General features: G+C 34.0%; 1 protein-coding gene across 1 annotated transcript in view; it reads left to right on the plus strand.

Moving 5' to 3' along the window:
- Nucleotides 1-25,756, plus strand: part of LOC121131882 (uncharacterized) — a 102,681-nt gene extending 76,925 nt beyond the window's left edge. The window contains exons 3-13 of the mRNA XM_040727279.2: nt 8,551-8,672; nt 9,528-9,630; nt 9,933-10,471; nt 10,578-10,718; nt 21,486-21,610; nt 21,675-21,803; nt 21,863-22,210; nt 22,297-22,464; nt 22,529-22,771; nt 23,044-23,178; nt 23,244-25,756. Of these exons, the coding sequence (XP_040583213.1) occupies nt 8,551-8,672; nt 9,528-9,630; nt 9,933-10,471; nt 10,578-10,718; nt 21,486-21,610; nt 21,675-21,803; nt 21,863-22,210; nt 22,297-22,464; nt 22,529-22,771; nt 23,044-23,178; nt 23,244-25,142 (3,952 nt within the window). The 3' untranslated portion in view covers nt 25,143-25,756. The remainder of the gene's footprint in view (nt 1-8,550; nt 8,673-9,527; nt 9,631-9,932; nt 10,472-10,577; nt 10,719-21,485; nt 21,611-21,674; nt 21,804-21,862; nt 22,211-22,296; nt 22,465-22,528; nt 22,772-23,043; nt 23,179-23,243) is intronic.
- The last annotated feature ends 1,335 nt before the right edge of the window (nt 25,757-27,091 follow it).

Consider the following 27,091-nt stretch of genomic DNA (forward strand, 5'->3'; position numbering starts at 1 on the left):
TCTTAGTTGCTCAGTTATTAGGTCCTCATACTAGTATGAAATGCTCCTCACAATTTCTTCTTTTCAAGCCTTTTTTATGCACATGAAACAATACGCTTGCGTTTAAATAACTACTTATGATGATGATGATGATATAATACATATATAAGTATACTCAGGGTGAACCAGAATGAAGGACAACGCTCTCTGACAGATGTATTGATGTACATAATATAATTTGTGGAAATTATATATTTAAAACATGTTTTTTTGGATTGAACAATTCTATTAAATAATTGTTGTTATTTTTTTCATCGTACATGGAAAATACGTGGATGCAGCAATACAGTCTTCAAGGTCCGGAATGAGGTACCACATGTGCATGTACATACGTCGTATATCACGTCTTCACCTTGATTGTATCACACAACCTTTCATCTAAAAAGAAATCGGAGGGAAAAGGACCAAAATCAGTGGGTGGATGTTCGCCATTTCTTCCTACCTATGGAATGATTATTCAATAATTGTTGGAAATTGTTCACATCTTAATAAATACTAACTCTAATTCAACCAATCACCATTTCGAACAGATAAATAGAAAATAAAACATCAACGTCGACTGCTGAGAAAAACTACAGTTTATTTTTTTGTTCTTGTGCTAGCGAAATAACATATTAGGTCAATTTTTGGTGGATCAACGGGGAATAGTAGCACTATCCCTCATTGCCCTATGGATCTTCCCAATTGTCGGTATCGGTCCAGAGGACAATAAGGCATAGTTTTACTTTGCCCTTTCTTCTACCCAAAATCGACCTATTGTGTATAAATATCATTTAGTGTGTTCTAAATAATGAAGTCATGTTTCGATTATGATTCTGCAACATACATTCTAGTGATAATGGTTCATACAATATTTGCATCCCCGAATTACTTATCTCCATTTTAGAAACATTTGTTTCTGAATTAACAATAATTTCATCTGATGTTTTACTGAAATAAATACTTGAATTTGAATCTGTAATCCGAAAATGTGGATATCTACCCCAACCCTCAATTTGATTTTACTTTCAGCTATTAAGGCATAATCGGAATATACGAGAGTTGGGGAGTGTGATCTCAGTGGTAGGGGCACAAGGTATATGGTTCTTCTAAGATTACTATTATAGGGCGACAAAGACTTAAAGAAACAAGAATAAGATTCGAAATTTCTTATTTTCTGAAGAAAAAAAAACTCAAAACAATTTCCCTGTGACCCGTCAAAAAATATGATGTTTATTTGATGTAGAGGTACCTAAACAAAAGTAAATACAAGATTATCCTAAATTTGTTGAAAAATATGTTACGCAAGGGTTCTAAAGTTTACACATGGCCTCTCCTGTCGAAGTCGTGCCACTCCACCACTGAGTCTGATGGAGGCAATACAAATCCCTGGGGTCCCATCTACGACAGTTTATCCACTCAGTGATGTATCAATTATTATTATTCACAACCAAATGTCCCTCTGATAAATGAGGATCACAATAATGGAGGCAAACCTCTCTGTCTCCCATTTATAAAAGTTCTTCAGACCCTCGACCACTAAAACCCATATCTAGAGTAGTGTTGTGTTGTTTCTTATTTAGGACTGAAGACTAATGTCCCGTACAGTTTAGCCCTGCATATCAGTCGTAAAACTTATAAAGTTTGGTCCTTGCTGCTGACGTAGCTCAACTTTATTTCTTCTTTTTTAATCAGTTCTGGTACTGACTGTTCGAAGGACCGCTACGAAGACTGGACTGGTCCGAATAAATAAGCATTGGCAAACCACTACTTTCCAGTGATGTATCAATTGTTAGTATTCACAACCGAAATCCCCTCTGATAAATGTGTATCCCGAATATGGAGGCAAACCAAACCTCTTTCTCTACCATTTATCAAAGTTATTCTAGCCCTTGACCCCTTAAACCGCCTGATGGCAAATGTATCAAATGTTTGCACCCACGGTTCTGTATTTTAGATTATTTGCTCTTACCTACGCAAATTTTTCAAAGATGAATTTCGCGTTTTTGGATATAACCACACTTGAAAGTGTACCTTGAGATACGATTAAATAAAGTCGACATTTACCTACTTAGGTACTCTACTTCAAATACATATTGTGTATACATTTATACGTCAATATTTGGTTTCAGTAAAATGAAAAAGTTTTATGCTTTGATAACTTTGGTTTTGCACGAATGAAGTGATGACTATACTAATATACACATACATATATGAGACAAGGACATATTTTTGCAACCATCTTTTTCATCCATTATTTTGAACTGTACATATGTCATGCAAAATATATAAAAAGATGTACTATCCTTTCCGAGTGGTTTGTTTCTGAATCATCCAATATTTTGTTCACTGACTGACTGACCTTTTTTTTTATGGATTTCCTTCTAAGAATAAAAAAAGAAGGAAGGAAGTTTATAACGTATTGTACTTAAAGTTAAAATGTCTAATGTAGGAGAGTCAACATAATTTATTCAAATTATTATACGCATTATAATGATTAATTAGCATATATAATAGTAGTTATCTTATGAGGACAAAGGAATCTTTGCATGAGGGAAAGGGACTAAGAGTTAGAATAGCTCATATCCATTCGGTTAAGAAGGCGGAGGAGAGGGGTAGGAAGGGAATTCCTTTGTATGTTTAGGGCTGTAAATCGTAAGCATTTTCGGTATGTATAAAATAAACCTTTAATATTAACATGGTAACCCTGACAATTTGTAGAATGTGGGGATGAGAGAAGCTGAGCTTTCATGACCCCTCATTAAATTAGCTGCGAGCAACTGTCAGATGAAGGAAATAAACAATAATCCCACTCCCCATATAGTAAGTACATAGGGAAGAATTACTACGTTGCCGTTCCTCAATTCTACTTTGAGTCTGACGAAGATTTACTCTTATACCTCCACATAGCAAATCTTCAGTATTTACGTTCAGCCTTTCATGAGCACATACATTACACGAAATCACACTTAGATGTTCTTCTCTCTCTCTCCTCAAGAATATAAAAGTAAAGATAGCAGATATATGTAGAAGCTTGAAAAACACTGTTCGTCCTGCAAACAACAACAAAAACTCGGACGTTAAAAAATCCTTAGGATTTACAGACTTGTATAAATTACATACATTAAAATACAACACAATTTGATGTACTTTGCTGTGAGCTGTCGATTTTTATGCTTCTTTCCTCCTTCATCAGTTTTCCGAACGTTGATTGGTTGAATTCGAATTGGCCCTCATTATACTACTGTTAATAATTATTGCAAAGTTGCAAATAATTAATAAGTTGGTAGCAACGCATTTATTGCCTTTTTATCTGTTTCTTTTTGGTAGAAGGATTGTGAGATACATTAAAAGTAACAACGTCTGAAATTCTATTAGAGGAGTAATTAAAACTAAAGATACTCTCAGAAAAGAAAGCAATCATGTAACAAAAATTTGTATAGAGTCTGAAGCTAATGTACCTCTAATATTTATCTACATAAATCCTCTCTTTAACAATGACAAGCGCATAGAAATATATTTTAAACCTATCATAATTTAATGTGCTTGCCGTTTCTTTCCTTAAAGTATTTTTAGTTAAACCCTTTGCCTTTCAAGGATATATGGGTATATAATGTATTCTTTAGCTTCCTATAACATATATCTTCAATCAATAAATGAACTCATTTACTCAACATCATATTTTGTGTTATTCACAGTAGGGGGCGCTCGTTTTTAATACAATATGTTTATAGAACAAATTAATGGCATTTCCATATGCAGGTAGGCATGAGTACTGCTCAGTGTTGTCAATAATATATATCCTACATATTGACAATGTTCAGGATGAGGATAAAAGGTAATAAACGGTGTAGTGGATGATGACCAGAGAAGGAGAGACATGGCATCTTTTTCTCATAGATACAATAAATAAAACCAGTTTACGTTGTAGTCACAAAAGAGTTCCGCCTATCTTCTGACAGTAGTTGTACATATATTAGTGATTAATTATAAACCTATAAGATTGTTTTGAGAACTCTGAAGCTTTAACACTTCATTTGTGTAATACTCAGGCATATTAATTTAATAATAATTGAATTCATTTTAAAAATTACTTTGATATAAGGTGAAGTAATTTATTATTTTTAATGGATTTTTTTTTTGGGATTTATTTTCCATTATTACTTGACAATCAAAATTACTGGACCGACATAGACAAAAATAACCTTTGCACTTGATTGGCTGTTGCAGTGTCAGGACCAGGGGCCTTGCTAACCTTAATCATTTTTCATCCCAAAGATTATCAACACTGTTATACAATAACTTATTTAAATTGGTTTATTATATGTATATATATTTTTTTTTTGGGAGTGGGGCATCAGAAAATTTTAGAGGGATTGAGCCCCCCAAAAGGGGTACCAGCGACGCCATTGATTAAGACCATAAACACTTTTAACATTTTTAGCCACCTGGCTTGCGTTTTTGCCTTGTTTGAAGACAAAACTGTAAAATATGGCGTATTTTATGTTTGCTGGTGTCCATCTTTGACGTGTGCGCTCAAACAATATGTAGTGAAACAATCACAACACTCTGTTTAGTAATAAAAAAAAATTTAGTACGAAATCTTATCTTCCCAACGTCAGCTAGCGTAAACGTATTGCACTTAAACAACACGAGATACCCACTAGTAAATACATCTATTGGAGAAATAATATATTTTATTTTTACTACAACTATTATTAAAAAGAGTGTGACTTGTCAACATTACAGGAGCCTATTAGAAATTAGAATTGTTCTTTTCTAGTTATTTTACTTTATATGAGTTGTTAGAGGCCATTATGCAGCCGTATATCAGATAAATATTATTTGTTGCTATAGGATTATCATAGATAATGAACTTTTTCATTTAAATTTAAGGTAATAAAAGTCGCAATTTTTAAAATCAAAGCCAATATATTTCTAACATTAATATTGTATAATTAATTTTGGTCCCACACGTAATAACACAGTTAAAAACTGTGCCTTTCACCCATTAAAAAAAAATAAAAAATGTTAGTATAATCAAAGAGCATAAAATCAATTTTCACAAGAACAATTCTGGCCTGCTTTTATGTGTTTCCACCTTTTATATGTAAATAAATATAGTTTCTGTATACTTCAAAACTTTCCCCCTCCAATCAAAATTGAAGAGATCTCTTCAATAAAATAATAGACACTTAATATGTACATATTTATAGATGTGCCTCCATGGTATATGCGTTTCTTTCATAATTTTTATTTTTGTTATTGCTGTTGATAGATAGCTATCATACCATTATTAATTTATCAATTTTTTAATGGCTCCCCCCCCCCTCCTCTTTTTAATGCCCTCTCTCTCTCTGTTGGATAAATATATAATGCTCTTCCAATTAATGTTTATAGTCTATTACACATTTATACCTCTGTCTTTTTAGAGTGGTTACCAAAGCAATGCATAATAATCATAACCTCACTACCGGCCCAGCTAATGGTTTTTTTATTCCACCCATTTATTATAAATTTAAAATCAGTAGTTCTTTTTCTTACGAACTTCAAGGAAATGCTCGTTGCTAAAGGCGTCGTGAATAAGTAGTTGTTTTATTAATTTAAAAAAGTAGGCTATTTATAAGGTTTTATTTTAAAGAGTTTAGGAACCCTCGTTCATTTTAAGGAATATATATATTACCTAGTTACTTATATTGCATATTGCAACCTTTCATTCTAAAAGAAATATAAAAAAAGTCCCACAATCCGTTGGTAAATAGTAGGGCCGTAGACTTGCTTAAATTTCAGGGTGAGTCCTAGTCCGACTTGAACTTCAAGACCCAGTCCCGAGTCTACCGATTTTGGCAAGTCACACCCTTGGATATATATACGTATATTACAATATCTGTCTTGAAACAACACTACAATACTATCTTACTCTGCAAAGCTATACATATGAAAAAGTATATGAGTAATGGAAACTTAAGTAATATAGTTTTGATTTTCACCATTATCTTCAAAACTAAAGATGTTCCTTTCGATTGTATAAATATATTTACAAATACTATATAAGAAACAAACAACAAACAAGGATTTAGATATCCCAGTTTGCTCTTTAGAAAAGGTTTGCATTCAGAAGATCCTTCTTCATAGATGCCCTCTGGTCACTGAAAAGAATTTCAACGCAGAGAACAATCGTTTGACACTCACTTCTTAAGATACCATTCGCACTAATGTATACACAAGGGCACGCACGTTCGAAGAATATTTGGTAGGATCTTTTTCAAAGGCTGGTTTTCCTCATTATTGAGGTCTGTTCTAAACATTGATGATTGCATCCTTCAATGCTATTTTTCTTGAGCTACAGCAAGGTTAATAGAAGTACAAGGTTATACCATAACGTGTGTACGACTGATGTTTGACTTCCACCACGCTTTTAATATTGACGTCATAGTAGATGAGTGGTTCCGTGTTTTGTCAAAATCTGTTTTTCCTGCCCAGCAGTTGGTACCATACATTAAATTGAAAATTCTAGCAATAGTGACGTCATAAACTATGAGTGGTTGCGTGCTTTGTCAAAATCTGCCTGTCTTGACAAGCAGTCGGTACAATACATCAGATGGAAAATTCTAGCAAGTCCGCTTACATGATGGTCTAAAATTTATTTCTATTTACCTTGAGGTACAGTAAATTTAAAAAAAACTAAAAATAATAAACTTTTATATATTTTCAAAACAGAAGGAAGGACTCTGGAATTATACTAAATTTATACGAGTCCTAAGAAAATATAAAAAAACCACGAGTCCACAGCCTTGGTAAATAGTAGTCTTGGATTTTGGTATAAAAATCAGTGAGCCACATATAATTTTTGTAAGAACAAATTAGTTATATCCAAGTTTCGGCCTGGACGAATTTTGTGATAAAATTCGGACTATACAAAAAATCGGTCTTGATATCGAAACTCACATAGTATTGATTTTTTTAGTAAAGGAAATTTCGGTCCACGGTTTCAAACCGTGGTCTGTACAGAAAAAAAGGTCCATATTAATATAGAAAAAATCATTTACGACTAGAGTTCTGTTGGTCTTTATTTAGGACCGTAGTCTAGTTCGGTCCCATCAAGTCCCACTTGTAGGGCTTTAGAGAAGGTAAAATCGATCCTTCGTGACGTCAATGGGTATTTTTTCCTCTTTTTAATTATTCTGTTAAATAATAAGATAAATTATATAACTAAGTAACAATATAATATGTTCGTATTATATTGCATTGTTCTGAAACGTATAATATTTTTTCCGAGATATGTGCAGTAATCTTAATACATATTTCATATAATTTATTTGCCTTAATAGAGCATCGATATGCTCATGAAAAATTCCAAGGACCGACAATTAAGAACCGGTCCCAATGACTGACGGTCCTAAGGACCGATAGGAGCCGTCCTAAGACTGCATTGGACCGAATTAAGGACCGACACGGCACTACAGTTACGACCAAACTGCACTAAATATTCGGTCTTTGACTGAGTGTAACAATGTAAATAGGCAATTTTTTCCAATTGCTAATCATTTTGTCACAATTTAGTAGGAAATTGTTTAGAGCTTTACAAGAGTTAATTTGAATAATATCAATTATTAGCAGAGGGTGCCCGCGTAGCTGGGTTCAATAAAAACAAAGAATGAAGGTAGAAGGAAAGAAACAGAGAGAGGGATGTAGAAAGAGACAGAAGAGAAGAGGGTAGAGAAGGAGAGAGATATAGAAAAATGACCTCGGAGGCCCCAAAAAATACAATAGGAACATGATCGGTTATTCTATACGTCTACTTTCTAAATTTCAGACGGATCTGTTCGACTGTTTTGGATTCTATGTGTGATAACACCAAAAATAGACTTATAAATATATTTAAAATTCAGTAAACGGATAAATAACTCCTCAAAAGTAGAAAAACCCAGAGCTGACAACAAAATATCATATACATTTCTATGTTTGTGATGTAAGGCCGTGTTTGGTGAATGTTATGCATATTATTTTGCATGTTTGGGCAATCATGGAATGCAGTTTGGCATTCGTTATTGACGGTGTAGATACATTTTCCATCTTTTTTAGGAATAATATTGAAGTTTTGACATATTTATCATTAATTATTAATATTATTTCTACCCTACTCCTTCAATCTAATTCATAAAACTAAAAAAACCGTATAAGCATTTATATATATCAGTAAAATAATGAATTTTTAGTTAATATGAATTCATAACTCATTTATAGATTATTTATATTACATTATTAATAATGATATGTGATATCACACGTGTACAGCCTTTTTACTTTGTTAAAAAGTGTATGCAATTTTTTATTTCTATTTATTTATAAGCTTTGCTTAAATTACATTCGTCGTTGTTTTTTTTTTTTTTTTCATTTATCTTCTTCTTTGAATTCCTTTGTTTTTGTGGGTTTTTGCAAACATCTTAAATATTTAATTATGTACTTGATTTGTTTATGCTCCACAAAGGAAGAACTCCTAAAATTTAAATATTTTATATTTTTCCATAGGTTATTTCAAATTCGTCTACGTAATGATGCTCACAATGTATTCGCACCAGATGCAGAGTTCGAGAGCACGGAAGGCCCTCTTTCTTATTCTATGAATAATATTTACTCTGGGGATCTTGCAGGTATGGATATAATTAACATTTATATATGTGGTGAGTTAACACAAAAATAATCTTGATCTAAAATCAAGAAAATAAATATTTTTTATAATTTTTTTTACATCATATACCAGGTGTTCGAAAAGTCTTGGTATGTTACTCAGTTGAAAATTAATGATGTTTCGTAGTGAATTTTATCTTAATATATTCCGGACAAAGGAGAATCGCGAGAGAAAAACCCGTTTCCTGAACCTCCAGACCGTCTGGAATCTGATTGAGAGTATGTTCATGATATTGGCGTGACCAGCCGGACTAGAACGGCAACTTCCTTTCTTTTGGCTTCCATTTTCTACTTCAGATTACTTAATCTGACCTAAACAGCTGATCTTACCGCTAAACATCTGGCGAAAAAGTTTGAACCGGATGCTTAAAAAAAGCCTACGAAACCTCTTCATTGTAATGACATTTCCAGACTTTTCGAACACTCAGTATACATACCCTTTGACAGTTCAACATTTCATTGACATATTTTGATCAATTATAAGGCTTGTATTCAAATTTCTGGGATTACATGATATATTCAAGACAGTTAAAAATCTGTATTGATTATTTTGATTTGATTAATTTGTCCTCGATATGGTCCCTATTGAATAGAGTCAATCAATTATAATTATTTCATTTTGCTACTTAAAATGAAATTTGCAGCGTCTCCAACAAAATATTGAAATATTTTGCTGATAAAAATTGATGATGATTCTTTGAAAAATACAAATGTAATCCTGCCTCAATTTTGAGAAAAGTCATGAAGCTTGGTTTTTGTGTTGACGGGTCACATATCTAATTACAAAAGTATAGCAACTTATTTGTTTATTTCTATAGATACACCTGGAACATCTGTTGATGGAATCATCACATCAAATGGATATTTTGATGGGCATATCGTTACTCCGTCAGAGAATTATTATATAGAGCCTTTGAGTCGGTAGGTTTGACTCACTTAGGGTCACTTATACATTTATGAAGTCCAGAAAAAACACATTTTTTGACAGCCGTACCCTGTGGAAGCCCATGGTGATGTACAAAATATTTAAAATGTTTTATTGATCAGTGAAACAGTTATCTGTTCTCTATGTAGTGAACTCTGAAATTTCCCATATCCCCTCCCTCATCCTAAAAAATCTTTAAATCGCCCCGTCAGCTAGACCTCATAAATGTATGACCCCTCATTATAACTAGTACCTCTTTACTTCTTTATATTCTGTGCCTTTTCTTGTTTTGTTTCAGATACACCAAGGACGGATTCAAACGTGACACTTCTTCCAATTTTCATTCTGTGATATACAAAGAGTCCGATGTGGAGCATCCTCAAGGTGCCTCCTTCCCTTTTTCTTCTTCTTCTTCTCCATTCTCTTCACCTTCAACACTTTGTAAAAGCCATGAACTTCATCTCAAAAGGATGTTGGACTCCTTGAAGGAGCATCATCGTGATAAACGCGAGGACATGATGAACGAGTCTTTCAAATTTGAATCTGTGATACTGCCAAGGGTTGATGAATCACCTCCCAAAAGAGCCTCACCGCCCCTTAAACAAACTTTGTCAACAACATATCAAGTAAAGAATTGGGGTGACATCCCCGAGAACATTCGTCATCATTTTCGTAGACGATCTCACGCACGAAGAAAGATTGATCCCAAGAAAACGACTTGTATGTTGTATTTACAAGCGGATCATTTGTTTTATCAAGAAGTTGGAAGTGAGGAAGCAGCCATAGAAATCATGACCAGACATGTTCAAAGAGTCAATTCTATTTATAGACCTGTTGGTAAGTATCTAGACAGACATCCAATACACATATTCCTATTTTATTCTATATATATAATAAAATATTCGAGTGATATTTAATTTGCAAATATTTTTTCTATTTATAGATTTCGATCAGGATGGGAAGGCAGATAACATATCCTTTATGATTAAACGAATCAAAGTACACACCCTGGAAGCTCTAAAGGATCCAAAATATAGATTTCCAAAGAACTATGGTGTAGAAAAATTTCTGGAGCTCTTTTCAGGTAAGACTTCTCCTCTTTTTTAACATTTTTAACTAAAACAAATCTTACCGTACTTGATAGTAAGATTTAAATCAACTTAATAAAGAACAGCATGTGCATATCGACAGGAGTATTTTTTATTATTTTAATTATACCTTATAATATCAACAGTTATTTCCCAAAATGTCCTACATATGCAGCCACATAGAGCTCCTATCTGGGTCTGAAGGCCTTATACAAGTTTATGGTGTAGTTATCTGACATATTAGCCCACTCCTTCTCATCAGAGGCCTTAAAGAATCAACATTGCTGTGGGGACTGGCTTGTTATCCCCGAAACCCCATATTCTAGTCTAGTGGCGAGCAGTCCTGTGATGAGAGGGGCCACAAGTTTAGAGCCCAGAAATTGGTGACGTTCTCCTTGCATAAAGTTTGAGTTGTTACGGCCAGGTCTTGTTGCAACAGTCATACTCTTTGGGGTAGTGGGCATCCAAACAGGGCTTCACATTCTCTTTCATCACCCAACCTGATCTCCTTGAGGAACCAGGCGTCTTTAATGACTATCTAGTTGTGTCTTCCACTTCCTGGAAAGGCTCTCGCCGCTATAAAGGAGCCTCCTGACCATACAGACAAGTTCAACAGAGCTATGCACAATATCCGCAACTTCCTTTACAGAGTAATGGGTGCGAAGAGTGTTTTTTTCCTCTATTGTCATTGTTTGTTGTTGTTTTGCAACCAAATGAATACATCCTATGAAAGCTGATACATTTTGGGACAATTTCTTTTTAATAACCCAACAGAGATTACAAGTAATAATGTCTGTATGGAGCTCTAATTGACGCGGTATGATTTGCTTTGGTACATTGTATGTATGTAACATTCCTACCACCCTCTTAATTAAGATCTGTTTGGATACCAGGAAATTAATCTAATAATAAAAAGTAATAGGAAGTTATAAAAATGTTCATAAAATAGTTATTTGCAATTTTTCTTTGTCTTATTGATATGGCGTAAATTAACTTAACCACGTTTTTTTGTAAATACAGTTATTTTCAATAAAAATTTACCTTTCATATAGGTACATAAATGTACATTTTTCATATTATGTGTAAGAGAAAGTACTTTCCTAATATGTTTTCACTATGTACATAAAATGTACTTTTTACTCAAAAACTTAGACTATGCCTCAATAATGCTCTACATATGTTTACAATACTGTGAATTTACGAGCTGTGTTTTGCAGATAACATTGATGTGGTACACTTTACCGGAAAGAATACATTTCATGATGATTACAATACCATGTAATTAGGTTTCCGGTCCATGTTAGTGAACTGTTTAATTATTTATCACAAATTGAATGATTCTGTGTTCATTAATAATTCATTGATTTATTTCATTATGAAGATGTTTCAACCATTGGGTCAAGCCATAGTTAGAACAGAGTTTAACAAAAATAAAGACAATTGCCCAATACATTGTATGGGGTTATTTACTTTACTAATACAAATATATAGGTGTATTTTTTTGTCAGCTGTCGATGTTTGGATTTGTTGGACAGTATATTTTCCCTATTGCTTTTCAAAGGGACTTGTTCTCCTTGTGTAGTGATAAATTTTAGTCGTTTTTCCTTGTCCACAGGCTTGAGGGCTTGACGAGGGGTTCTCTCGTAGACCTTAAGGCTAAGATATTTCTTAACTAGCCGGTCCATGTTCCTTCTGCTGACGTTGAACTCCCTGGAGAGGCCGCTGACGGTGACCTTGCCTCTATTATAATCCCTATAAGTATAGTTATTTATAAAGTCGCGGAGCTCCGTCAGGGATTGACTCATCAGATCATGCACATAAGTAAAGGAAACATTTTCCTTTGATAATGATTATCAATATTATCCTTCGAAAAAGGCGAATGCGTGAATTATTGTTCGCTATCTGAGCAAGAAGTTAAATACAATACACAAATAGTAATTTCAACTTTCCTAAATTATCTTCCTCCATGCATAATGTAAATAAAATGATTTTTAGATTTAGAATAGAAATTTATAAACAACCACAAGTAAAATTTATTGCTTATGAGTGCAAAATAAAGTGCTGTACATAATATTTTCTATATTGTTTATTGCAATAACTATATTATGTATGTATAATGTATATACGTCCTTATTTTCTGTAAATATAATTGAATAATAAAAACAACAATAACAGTAATAAAAAAACAGAATTGATGCCATTAATCCTGCTACATCATGATCATACCATCGTGAAGCATCAATGTATGACATGGGTCCTTTAAATGCATAATAGTTTATATATATATATATATGTTACGGACAATGTGGAAAATCGTACATTTTGATAAATGCCCAGGCGATCTACAAAATGCCTGGGCGATCTAAAAAAATTCAAATAGAATTTACGTTCATTGAAATTGTCAGGTAAAAGGATAGTGATACATTTGATTGTTAAATAATTCATTGCAAGCAATTTGATCATTAAGGATTTGACTATAATCAAATCCTTAAGTTTAGTACTATATTTATTCTTCACCCCTCTTTTTTCTTGATTCTCTCTTTGTTTCTATCACTTATCTTCTTCTCTTTCATAATTTCTATCTCTTCTAGCTGAGGCATACCAATATATATGGACTTTTATTATGAGATCAATTCAAAAATGAGTTTTATCCTAGAAATATTGTAGTGGCCTTATCTCAAATTGACAACGGTATAGAGTGTTTTTGGTGAGGCTCTTTCAAAAAAAAAATTAAAGTTCATACTTTCAACTATCCAATGGTATACTTGAAAACTTTTTGAATTTAGTTGTCTTGAACCTATGAGCCTTAAAAATAAAGTACCTATTTTCCACTTTGAACAAAGATAACTCGAGTTATAAGTATAATGCTGACATTTTCAAAATGGTTTTAGATTTTTTTAACATTTGGCTTTAAAGTATATTAACATAATTTATCCCTATCTTCAACACCGAGGGCTTAAAACAGCTTTGAACCAAAAAAGTAGCCAAAAATAACAAAAAGAAATATATATGGCCTTTTTCTGAAGGACACGAGGCTATGAGAGAAAAAATGAGGCCATATTTGGAATCAGGGGATCAAATTGTACAAAGTTGAGCATGTGATGTTCTAGTGCATAAAAAAAGTGTAATTTTGTTGGATAGTGTTATCATACAATTTCAATTCAAGTAATTTGATAATCATGTGCATTGTCATTTAAATTTATATTGTATTCTGACAATGAGACTATTGTATAATAAGAAATGGTCTTTTAACATCCCATTTTATTTTGCAAAATATACCTTGGCCAAACAAGTTGGGTAGTTGGACAGCTGGTCCCCAAGAGGGATCAAAAACTATCGCCGCCGCTATCCTAAGTATAAAGAACCCTTCTAATATCCTATGATATAACTCCAGCCATTAGGTAGATTGCCTGAAACAATCATACACATAAATAAAGAAAAGGATAAGGTTAATAGAAATACAAGGTTAGACCATCATGTAATCGGGCTTCCTAGAATTTTCCATCTGATGTATTGTACCGAATGCTGGGCAAGACAGGCAGATTTTTACAAAACACCCTACCACTTATAGTCTATGACATCACTATTGCTAGAACTTTCAATTTAATGTATCGTAACAACTGCTTTGCAGGAAAAACAGATTTTGACAAAACACTCAACCACTCATCTACTATGACGTCAATATTAAAGCGTGGGGGAAGTCAACTATCAGTTGTACACGTGTTATGGTATAACCAAAGTTAATAGAAATAGTAGGTTATACCATAACGTGTTTACGACTGATGTTTGACTTCCACCACGCTTTTAACGTCATAGTGTATAAGTAGTTGCGTGTTTTGTTTACATTTTCCATCGTATAAAAAAAGAAAACAATCTACATTCTTGATTCTACAATTTGACAAGTTCTTCATTTTATTAAAAGACATTCAAAGCCATTGAGGATCTTCCACGTCGTAGTGAAGCATATGAAGCTAAGTTTCAGTTTCTACAGAGCATTACTTTGCCATAGTGGACTACAGCGAGGAGCGAAGAAGATTGTCGTATTTCACTCATATCCATTAGGAAAATAAAATTGAAGGCTTATTAGTTATTCTGTGTTCACTCTTCAGTCATCATCAATTCTATCATACAATCCAAGAACAATATAATCAATCCATATATATTATAATTACTTATAAGTTATTTCTATTGACTGTCGTTTGTTAGGATGGCTATAAATTATCTTAAGCATTCTTCATCAAATAGAAGATACTAGATGCAAACTCCTTGGAGAATGTATGGAGTTTAATCTATCAAAAGATCGTGTTACTTCGTCACTCCTGGCATTAAAGAATAGGTCATTGTGATAAAGTGCAACATAATTACATATACTAGGGATCATAATTTAAAAAAACATCATAATATGCATTGTTATGTAATGATTTAATTAAACTTTAGTATCTTAAAATGAATACTTAATTGAAATAGAACTGATTAATCCACAGTCAAACAGTTCCCATATGGACTCTTTGTGGATTTGACACAAGAAGAAAACTTCCCTCCCAATAGCATTACAGTTGTGTTAAAGAAGAACTCTTTTACTTCGAAAAAATTGTTGGCCATCCAATTTCCGAAGAATTGCTTGACAATGTTTTTAAACTTAGATAGAACACAGGCACTCACATTTCGAAAGTTTATTGTTTAAAATTAAATAATGAGCCTAAAAAAGTGTATATAATTTCCGTCTCTATTTTTTAACTAATGAAATGAGCAGTTTTTCGCACTTTACTTGCTATTTTTCTTTTTATGCTACTTTTGTTTACAATATTAATATATTTCAGAATAATGAATGTACGGGTGCAGATAATTTTTTTTTATAACTTCATATTCCTCCTTAGAATACGTTTCCACAATTATGCTGATGAGTCAATCCATCAGCATATGGTTCGGTATCAAAAAAATTCCAATCAAACAATGAAATGCTTCTCTATTTTTTTTTGCAAAATTCCAAAAAAGATTCCGATTTGAAGTAGTCCCCCTCTTGACAATGTTTTAAGACTTGGAGGAACTTGGATGCTGGAATTATTACACCCCAGAGTGAGAAATTTTGATGTAACGATTTTGCCACAAATCCAGCAACATAAATAAATCCTTCATCTTCACAGATTTTAGGAAGATGTAAATCTTTAGACGGTTGTTCTATTGTATTTTCATCATTATTTATATCTTCCTCAATCTCACCCTTAGTGATTTGAGGATAAATTATGTCATCAAAGTCTTGATAAAATTCTATGTTATTTTCTGATTCTGCTTCGCTCAAAATAGGCCTAAAAGGAGATGCATGATTGGAAATATACATTAGTGCATTAATGATACTGTAATTTGTTGAAACAAAACTTTGGTCTCCTTCAGATCTGAGGGGAGCATTCTCAACAACCATTTTTCCCGAGCCACTTATTACGAGTATCCGAAATCGATCCATGACCTCTACTGCATTAGGATGACAGTGGGTTCGTCCAATATACCTTATTCTTGAAAAAAAGTTTTCAAGACAATCTTGATTTAAACAGATGTCAATATATATGGGAGGCCAATTTCATTATTTATGTATTGATACAATGATATCTAAGATTTTGAAGAAATACTTATGCCCTTTTGGTAGGGCTTCAAAGTAGATGACTTAGGCAACACCACTTCACCATTTTTATTTCTCTTAATTTGCTTCATTGTTCAAATCACATTTATCATACTTTGGAGAATATCCTTTTGTATATCCAAATTTACTCCATAGGCACATCCAAAGTCCATTTTTTGATATTGGTCGGGAGCTTTATCTCATCAAAGCACAAGACAGCTAAGTTTCCATTTGGAGTTTCGTTGGATTTGATTTGTTGAGCGATAATTTTAATAATATTTGATTGTATTCCAGGAGCTGTTTTAAAATTTCGGATCCACCGTTTGAGGGTTGTTACACTAGGAACCGGAAGTAGACCACTGGATTGAATGTAACAGTAGGCTTTTGAGGAAAGAGACTTCAGTATCAGTCCTTTATCAAAATCCTCCTAATTTCATTTCCCAAACCTCTTCCCACTGATAATGAGTTCACATTGAGATTTAGTAAATCTCTTTTCCAGTTCTCCTTTCATCGCTTCCTTAAAATTAGATTTGGATTTTAATAATCTATTTTCCGATTGAAGGATTTTCACTTTTCGTGTAAATCTGCATTCTATTTCCTTAGTGACTCGAGTTCTAGAATGAGTGGATCTTTTCTGGTATTAGAAGCCCTACTAATTTGTATAATCCGGGATACACATGCTTGATGCGTTAACCTTTTCTAACACAAGTGTTTGAGTTGATTTTACATTGGTTTAATTGTAAATAAGATATAATATCATACTCCGAGGATGCCAAACTTCTCTCTCTTGGCCCACAACGTAGTCCCGGTTCTTAATTTTGTCCTTTTGTGAATTTGTATTTGGTACCCTTTCTTTCTCTATGACGTCAAAATCTCCTTCTCTTGCCCAGCAGTCGGCACGATACATCAAATTGAAAATTCTAGCAAGTCCGATTACATGATGGTATGACCTTGTATTTCTATTAACCTCGGGTATAACTTTGTAATTCTATTAACCTTGGAAAAGGAGAAAATCAATATATTATAATTCCAATTTATTATTTTACTTCGTATACGAGGATGGTCTGGTATTGTTTCCGTCCTCAACATGAAGATGGCATCACTTGTAACTAAAAGCTAGTCAAATCTATCTAGCATCTGTTGCGAGTTACTCCCCAAAGTTTTAGGCATTTAATGTTAACATTATTGTTTAATTCTTGCGTGGAGAAATACAAAATATTAAGTTATCCCTAGTGCGCGTGCTCATAGAGTAACAATGTGGGTTTGGTTAGTAGTTATAATTGTCAGTTCTTGTAGGTTCGGGAGAAGAATTGAATACCGATATTAGAGTAATTCCACCCTATATATCCTTTCTACTTAAGAAATGTGATTTGCGTTTATTAGCTACTACTCATAGCTGTTTACAGCTAATATAATGGAACGTCATAACAGCTGAGCTGCTATCTCTTCATAATTATTCTTCAAATTGCCAGGGTTTACATGTCATTTTTCGTTTTTTTATATTGTAAATACTGAAGATGCTTACGATCTCCTCAACCCTAAGTATGCCCGCTTAGGATCAGTTTTAGCGTGAGGGAGCCTGTGGAAAACATAAATCTGTGGTTTGTACAAGGTGACCCTTAAGTCTTCGGACCACAACTTCAACTTTATATTTCTCTTATATTTTTTAAGCGAGTTTGTTGCATATGGTTCATGCAACCTACATATTTGTTTTGTTGTAAAACAAGCTTTTTTCAAAAACGTGTTCTTGAGCATCTAACGACGACATCATGAATCCAAAGCGTACCATCATTTCGCTTCATTTGAAAGCGAAGAGCTGTAGGGCCATTGTCAAGGCCCTGAAAGACCTCAATGTGTCCAAATCATCGGTCCACTACACCATCAAGCCGTACAAGGAGACCGGGAGAGCCGATGACATGACCAGGAGTGGTCGCCGGAGGTCCATAAGGATACTTATGTTGATCTAGGAAAGTGCTGGGTAGAAGTGTCGAGGACATTCCCTTGAATAAGTCCAGCGTTTTTAGGGGCTAAAAGCCGGCATTGTTTATGGTCTGGGGGGCGTCACCTCTTGCGGGATGAAGACGCCCTTGATCTTCATTCATGAGGGTGTGAAGGTCAATCAACTTGCATATCTGGACATGCTACAGTCCCAAGTACTTCCCTGGGTCCAAAGCCAGCACTAGATAGGGTTTTAGTGCTTCAAAAAGGACGGATCACCTTCACATATTGCAAAGTCTGAGCAAGAGTGCTGCCAAACCACTTTCGAGCACTTTTTGAGCAAGGACGGTTGGCCCATTTCTTCCCCAGATCTCAACGTAATGGACTTTTTTATATAGTCCATTCTAGAAAGGAAAGTTAGTGTGACTTCCTACCGTAGCGTCGACGACTTGAAGGCCGCTATAGTGTCTGCATGGAACAACTTGCTGTAGGAGACCATCCAAAAAGTATTCAAAGTGACATTTTTTTGCTCAATCGATATGCTTGTCGCCTATTTCTTTAGGGTTTCTTTTAGTTTTACCCATCACTAACAGAAATAAAGCCTATGCTTTTGAAAAAAATATTTTGTACAAAAGAAGAAAAAAACCAAAAAACAACCATGGGTTTTATCGATTACTTATATTCCATTGGGATTTTACTTATAAATGCATGAGGGAATTTTTTGATAAAGGCCTCCTTAGAAAAAAAAATGCTCTTGTTTTTATTTATTTTTTAAATATAAAAATGTAAATTAATAATAAGTCCCAAGGCTGGCATATAGATGGGACTACTAATTCAAAATACATATTATATCTGGAAATATCCATCCTTCATACGTCATGTGTCAAAATTGAAAGAAAATTTGATCATTTTCTTATAAATTACAGTGCTCTAAGTGCCACTACTTTTTTTATTTCGAAAAATATGGAAAAACTGAATTTCGTGTTTTGGCAAAACATTGCTTTTTGATGGGAAAAAATATCGTCACAGCAAAAACTTGGCTTGATAAGTGTTATCCAGGAACTGTTCCATCGAAAGCAAAAGTGGAACGTTGGTTTGCTGACTTCAAACGTGGCCTAACAAGCACCAGTGATGTTGAACGCTCTGGACGTCCAAATGAGGTGATTATACCGGAAAACATCAAAAAAGTCCACAAAATGATTTTGGCAAACCGTAAAATGAAGTTGATTGATAAAGCTGACATCTTAAAGATATCAAAAGGCAGTGTTTTCACCATTTTGCATGAACATTCGTCGATGAGAAAGCTAATTCCAAAATGGATACCGTGTTTACTCACAGTAGACCAAAAGCAACAACGTGTCGATGATTCCGAGAGCTGTTTGGAGCTGTTTAACCGGAATAAAAAGGATTTTTGTATGCGTTATCTGACAATAAATCAAACTTGGATCCACCACTACACACCAGAGTCAAACCGATGATCAGCATCTGGAGAAAGTTGTCCAAAGCTAGCAAAAACGCATAGGTCAGCTGGTAAGGTTTGGCCTCCATATTATGGGATGCTCAAGGACTTTTGTTCATCAACTACCTTCAGAAAGGAAGAACCATTAATAACGAATATTATATGGCGTTATTGGTGCGTTTGAAGGAAGAAATCGTGGAAAAACGGCCCCAAATGAAGAAAAAAAAAAGTGCTGTTTGATCAAGACAATGCACCGTGTCACAAGTCTCTAAAAACAATGGCAAAAATACACGAATTGCTCTTTGTTGTTGCAGCACCCCCCGTATTCTCCAGATCCGCCACCCAGCGACTACTGGCTCTTCTCAAAACTCAAAGAAATGCTCCAAGGAAAAAGATATGGATCGAACGATGAAGAGATTGCCGAAACTCAAGCCTATTTTGAGGGACTTTACAAATCGTACTATAAAAAAGGCATCGAAATGTTAGAGATTTAAAAAAAAAAAGAAATAAAGTGGAGTGACGTAATCAAGGACATACCTTTATAAGTTTAGGGACTGATATACAGGACTTAACTTGACCGGACCGAGATCTAACTGGACGGAACTTTAGTTTTCAGACTTAAATAAGGACGACATAACATTTGTTTCAAGAGTAAAAGGTAAAGTTTGAGCTTCTGAGATCAAATCATACGTGATATGGGAAAATCTCTAACGGATTAAATAACATACGGTGAAAATGTTAGCGGCAAAATTACCTACAACCCATCAGTAGTTACATTGTAGTATATTATGACTTGTTATACAGAATAAGGAAAAAGTAACTACCATTTTGGTAATAGCTAATGTGATACAAGCAAGTGCATTGTGCCAGCATATATTACATTTCTCTTCTCCTTCGTTCAGTCGTTGGAGAGAGGGAGGAAGGGGGGAAGGAGGCGCAGAAATGACTATAAAAATATATTCTAAAAAAAACACAAGTATTTACTTATATATATATATATATTATATTTACACAATGTGCATTAGACTGTCCCGTTTTCAGCCCTGCAAAAATACCTTTGTTTTTTCAAACCACTAGTTGCTGTGGTAATTATTGAAGAAAAAGAAGGAACGTTATCTTTGATAAAATAGAAAAACTGCAAATCATTACTAAGCACATCTTAGATCCCACAAAATATTGAAAACAAGGGGCACAATATTTTTAACTCATATTTAAATACTAAAAATATATTTAAAGTACAATTTTATACTCTTATTATCATATTGGGATGGTAGATGAATCTTCAAGACGGCCTATTTTGACCCAAGAATCATTTTGTTCCCTCAAGCTAAAATGGTATGCACCACGCGTAAAATGGCCTGAGAGGCTTGTAACTTTGCCAAAGTCATTTTTTTTATTGCCCCCAGCAGAAAAAATCTTTGTGCAGAGGGGGAAAAATATTATCCGGACAACAGAACAGTCTAATATACTTTTATCATCAAAGTTTAAATATTCAAATGAGTGTATGTCGACCATACACCCTTTTTATAGTGCATTTGTTTAGTTTATATATACTATACATTTTATACCACTCATTTTTGCAAGTACATATATTATACATACTTGTATATACGAGTCTCATTATGCAGTTATGTTTCTAATTTCTCTTCTGTTCATGACTTATGCATGTAGTGTGTGCTATCTTTCATGATTAAAAATAGACAAAATATACGATACCCTATATATATTTATAGCAATCTTTTTTTTCTACAGAGGAGAACTATGATGCCTTTTGCCTGGCATACATGTTTACCTATCGAGATTTTGAAGGAGGAACCCTTGGACTCGCCTGGACAGGCGATTTAAAGAATGCTGGAGGGGTTTGTGAGCGGAATGGCGTAAGTTATTATTAATTGCAGATGCTTTCAAATAAATAATATTATCCATGTTCCATAAATATAGCACTATAGAGGAAGTCTAAAGAGTTTAAACACTGGGATTATCACTCTACTCAATTACGGAAAGCATGTTCCTCCTGCCGTGAGTCACGTTACCATGGCTCATGAAATGGGCCACAATTTTGGATCACCGGTAATTATAATAATTATATTGGACGAGTGTCTGCATTTGATTAAAACAATTGTTCCTAGCATGATCCTGAAGATGATAAGCAATGTGTTCCTGGAGGAGAGGATGGTAATTACATCATGTTTGCTCGTGCCACCTCAGGGGATAAGAAAAATAATAGGGCATTTAGTCCTTGTAGCTTGAAAATAGTCAAAAATGTTTTAAAAACAAAAGCTCAAACCGAAAAAGGATGTTTTAGAGAGCCTCAAGAGGCTCTATGTGGAAATGGAGTTGTGGAAGAAGGAGAGGAATGCGATTGTGGATGGGAAGAGGACTGTGAAGAAAAATGTTGCTGGCCTCAAAGAAGTAACTTTAGTCCAAATCAAAAGCCATGTACCCTTCGACCCCATAAAATGTGTAGTCCTACACAGGTATGTACAAATATTACTTTTTAATATTTCGTTCGATAACTCTATATACAAATAACCCCAACAAATCCCTTCACCTTTCTCCTCAGGGACCATGTTGTAATAATCAATGTGAATATACAGTAGGAATGAAATGTAGGGATGACAATGGATGTCGTGCTGAGAGCTACTGCGATGGAACTGCTTCTACATGCCCAGATTCCATAGTGAAGCCAAACAAGACTGTTTGCAATAAGGAGTTTGTTTGTTATAAAGGAGTAAGTACTGTAATTTGATTATTAATATCATTTAGAGCCTTCATGCAGGTCGTTTGCTTTTTAGGAATGTACAGGGTCAATCTGTTTAGCTTATGGAATGGAATCTTGTCAATGTAAACAAGGTCCTGATGACCCAGATACAAAGGCTTGTGAGCTATGTTGCAAAGAGCCTGGAGAAGGAAACCCTTGTTTATCCTCTTTTGAACTGAACGATCCTCCATTTGACGTCCCAGACATGTTTTCAAAGCCAGGAACACCTTGCAATGAATATAAAGGCTATTGTGACGTTTTTCAAAAGTGTCGTGAAGTATGTCTCAAACATGAATAAGCAAACTTATGTACTTAATTAAAACGTAACTGTTGTTATTCGACTGTTTTTAATATTATTTAAGTATTTCGCTAATCATATTTTAATGACTAGCTATTCACAAAAGACGACGCCATTGCATTTATTTATGTAGTAGGATTTATTTTTGATTGTCATTTCTGAATTAATTGCTTATAATTATATTAAGTTCATACTGTGTAATTTGTAGATGAATAATATATCATTATAAGTATATAATTATCATTTAATAGGTTGATCCATCTGGGCCCCTAGCCACACTGCGGAAATTATTGCTCTCAGAAGAGAGCATTGAGACTTTAAGATTGTTTCTCGTTCGTCATTGGTATACAGTCATTTTTGTGGGAATAGCTGTTCTTGGACTAATGGTAAGAGGGGATTTATGGTTTTCATGTCCTAAGTTATATTTTAATTATGTTATCAATTTTTCAAGGGAATCATTGTGAGAATATGTGGTAAGAAAACTCCCCTTGTTCATCGTCCTCGTCGAAGGAAACGTACAATTCATCATGATAATGAAGATAATGTGCGTCAAACTGGTATGGATGAAAATGAAATGCAGATTCATCCAGAGGCAATAGAGCCTTTTGTACCCATCGGCAAGAAAGTTCGTAAGGGTGAAAATCGTCGAAGAAGGAAAAAACAATCCTCCTCTAGACCCAAAAGAAGCAGATCAAGACCCATATCCTCTAAACGATCTGAATCAGCATTAGGTTATGCTGCTGCAACCCTGGCTGCCAATATTGGTAAAAGACTCGTTGTCCATCATCCAACAGAGGATAGAGAAGGAGTCGTTGATAAAGAAGAGGTGGATGACGAAGCAGTTCAACAGCAATTGAGATTTTCCAGATTAAAGACTCAAAATAAGAGACTCTCTTCTTCAACTGTATTTGCCAAATACACTGGAGGCAAAAAGCTCACAGGGAATAATCTTCGCTATCGTCGAAAAGCTAATCCTGAGAGGTTTTCTCTAGCTGCATCCGTTACATCTCTTAGCAAGAGCTTTGAAAAACTGGATGTGGTTGTAGCAGCTGCCAGAAAGAGGACAAGGCGTAAAACAACTATAGATAACCTCCCCACTAATAAAGATCAGTCTAAAAACAAACGAAAAAGCTCTGCTTCAAAAGAAATTACTCTTGCCAAAATAGGCAGATTTAAATTTACGATTGAAGCAGATAATTCCGAGAAACAAGCCTCAAATGATAAATCAAAAACTGAGACCAAAGCTCGCAAATCCTCCAAGCACAAACTAGATGTCAAAGGACCTCCTCCCCCTCTGAGTGCAAAACAGCAGCGTCGTAGTAAAAATGAGGATGTAGCAGCGTATATTAGAAGTTTAAGTGTTGATAATACAGTTTCTCCACCAAAGCTTCCAGAAAATCCGCCTACCCCCCCGATCCTGGAGGATATTCATAATCGTTCAAAAGACGAAGTGATTGTTTCAAAAAAGCCAAATCCTGATCGTCCTCTTGCTAAAGGTCCCAAAAGGGATTATAGATTAGATTTGAATGCAGCCAATTCTAAATTTACACGCTCAATAAGTCAGCCTGGAATGGCCTCAAATGCATTAGATGCAAATGGCCCATCTTCAGCTCCTGTTAAACAGCGACACTACAGTTTTGTATCTGATAATATCGTCCCTCAATTAAGCACCACTAAACATTCCAATAACCTCACCAAAAAGCGGTCACCAGACGAGAGTAATCCTGTTTCACGGAGTCGAAGATTAGGGGTCGTTCATAAGGAAGCACTCCTTCTAAACATTGAGACCCCATCAACCCATGTTTTTGATAATCCAGGCTATGATGGGGGCGGCTCTAAAAATACATCTCAACCCGTAGATAAGCTCTCTAAATTATCTTCATCACTCAAGAAGCAATTGTTCGATTCCACTTCCAGCGGAAAGGGAGTCTGTGCCTCCTCCGGTTCTAAAGTCAACCAATACGAAACAATGAAAAATGACGATGATGAAGAAGATGGAGAAGTTTCCTCATCCTCTACCTCCATAAGTTTATCCGACATTTCTTCCAAACAAAGACTGTCTCCCCCGACTCAAGTCCAGAGCTTGAGTGAGGAGTCTTCATCCTCTATGGAGCTCAAAGAGGATGAAGAAGAGGACTCTAGACAAAAAGTGAAACGCAAAAGGAGTATATCTCGACAACGCATCCTTGAAACCTGTATTGCTAATGAGGAAGCCGAAAAACTGCGCTCTGCATTAGAAACAGCATCAAAGCAGCAGCAGCAGCAACAACAACAAAATGAAAGCAACGTTGAGAATCAACATTCTCAAGAAGATACTGTGGCATTTATAGGCTGTGAATCCCCTACTTAAAAAACAATTACAACAAATCTTCTGGGGGCTTCCCCCTTCATTTTTTTTTATTTCTATAGAGCTTTATGTGTTTAATGCTGCCCAACCGTCCGAGGTCCTATGATCCATTACATTTATACATGCATACATTCATAAATATATTTTTTATTAGTGATACATAGGTATAGAATCAATCCTGATGCTGTGTCCTCCTTCTCTTCATTAGTGTCTATTTCTCTTTAGCATATTTTTATTATTAATAATCTTTCATAACTTTCAATAATTAATTAATTATTATTATTATCATACATATATTCACATTTATATATACATATTATATATTCATATTATTAGCCTTTGTTCTATTTAATTTCATTTCTCAATCCGCCGTTTCATTACCCTTCTTTGTAACCCCTTTATCAATATGCATAGACTGGAAGGCATGTAAGTAAATATTATAATGTGTCTCCCATTATCCCTGTGTCACCTTCGCTCGTATCTATTTTTTATTATTATATCAACCATATTTTTTCAAAGGTCGTGTATTTTTGTAATAAACAGAATCAACTCTAAGTTAAAAAAAAAAAAAAAAATACATTAACTCTTGCAAATAAAAATATTTAAATAAATTTAAATTTCTCTATTTATTTTTTAATGGATTGGCTTTTAGAAATGAACAAATATTTCAGCTGTTTCATGAGGAGACGAATCGTGAATGATTTGAAGCAGCTGTCTCTATCCATTATGAATTCAAAAATGATATTATCTAGGATTTTCATTTTTATATTAATTAATATAAATTAAGAACTTTACTTCAATAAATATTTATGCAATATTAATTGAGATTTTTATATTAATATATATAAATCAAGAACTTTAATTCAATAAATATTTATCCAATATTAATTGAGTATGAAATATTTTATTCTGTGAGATAATATCTAAATTACAAATCCGCTCATCGTAAGCAGCAGTTGGTAGAAAGAAAAATACAGAAAGCCAGTTATTTCATAACATATGTTTAGTCCGATGTTTGCTAGTTGAGTTTACGAGTGAATAAAAAAGCTTCTAGTGCACTTTTGTTGTAACGAGTGGTAGGGAGATAAGATGAAAATTAAGAGATCTATATTAAAATTTTCTAATAAAACATGGTTTGCACGTCTTTTGTTGAGTGTGTGCTTAATATCTTAGAACTGCGGGACTACTTGATTTAATAAATAACAATATAAAAACGATCCTTATTAGCTAAATCTCAGTACGTCATATTTAAAAAGAAAAGAGAGAACAATATTTATAGGTATGGGTTTCTTGTAGAGAAAACAGAGTTTACAGATAATAAAGAAAAAAATGTAGGTGTGTGTGGTCTTTTTTTTCTTTCTAAAATAGATCCTTGTGTATTAAGTGTCCTTCTGTGGGAAATACTCCAAAAAGAAAAAAAAAGTCCGAAATTAATTGTTAGCTAGTTAGTTAAAAAATTAATTCTTCCCAACTATTGGACTATTCTGTATTTGACTCTAAATCCGTATCTTCACTGTTAAATAAGATTTATTTTGAGTTCAACAAATTAAATATTAGTGACGTCATCAACTAAATGGAATGTAGCCTCAATTTGGTGGAGGGGGGTCCTACAGATGCCAATGCTAAAAAAATCCAGGGCTGATAAATAAATTATCTTTTTTTTTTTAATTGACATTTTTGTGATTCAACGCTGTGACGTGAGAGGTTGAGAGATAACCAGCTAATAAAAACCACATTTGAAGTTTATAATCTACTTATAACGTGAACTATAGATATATAATTATAATAATCATTTTTATCAAATCAAAGAGAGCTATTCAATTTTTATTAGGCAATAGTATTTGAATAGAAGGAAAACCAGGTAAGTCACTTAATTATTTGCTACATATTCAACCTTTCATCAATAAAACTTTAGAAAAAAAGTCATGAAATTGCATCAATTTTTAGGAAAT

This window comes from Lepeophtheirus salmonis, chromosome 1 (assembly GCF_016086655.4).
Source record: "Lepeophtheirus salmonis chromosome 1, UVic_Lsal_1.4, whole genome shotgun sequence".
Taxonomy (NCBI): Eukaryota; Metazoa; Arthropoda; class Copepoda; order Siphonostomatoida; family Caligidae; genus Lepeophtheirus; species Lepeophtheirus salmonis.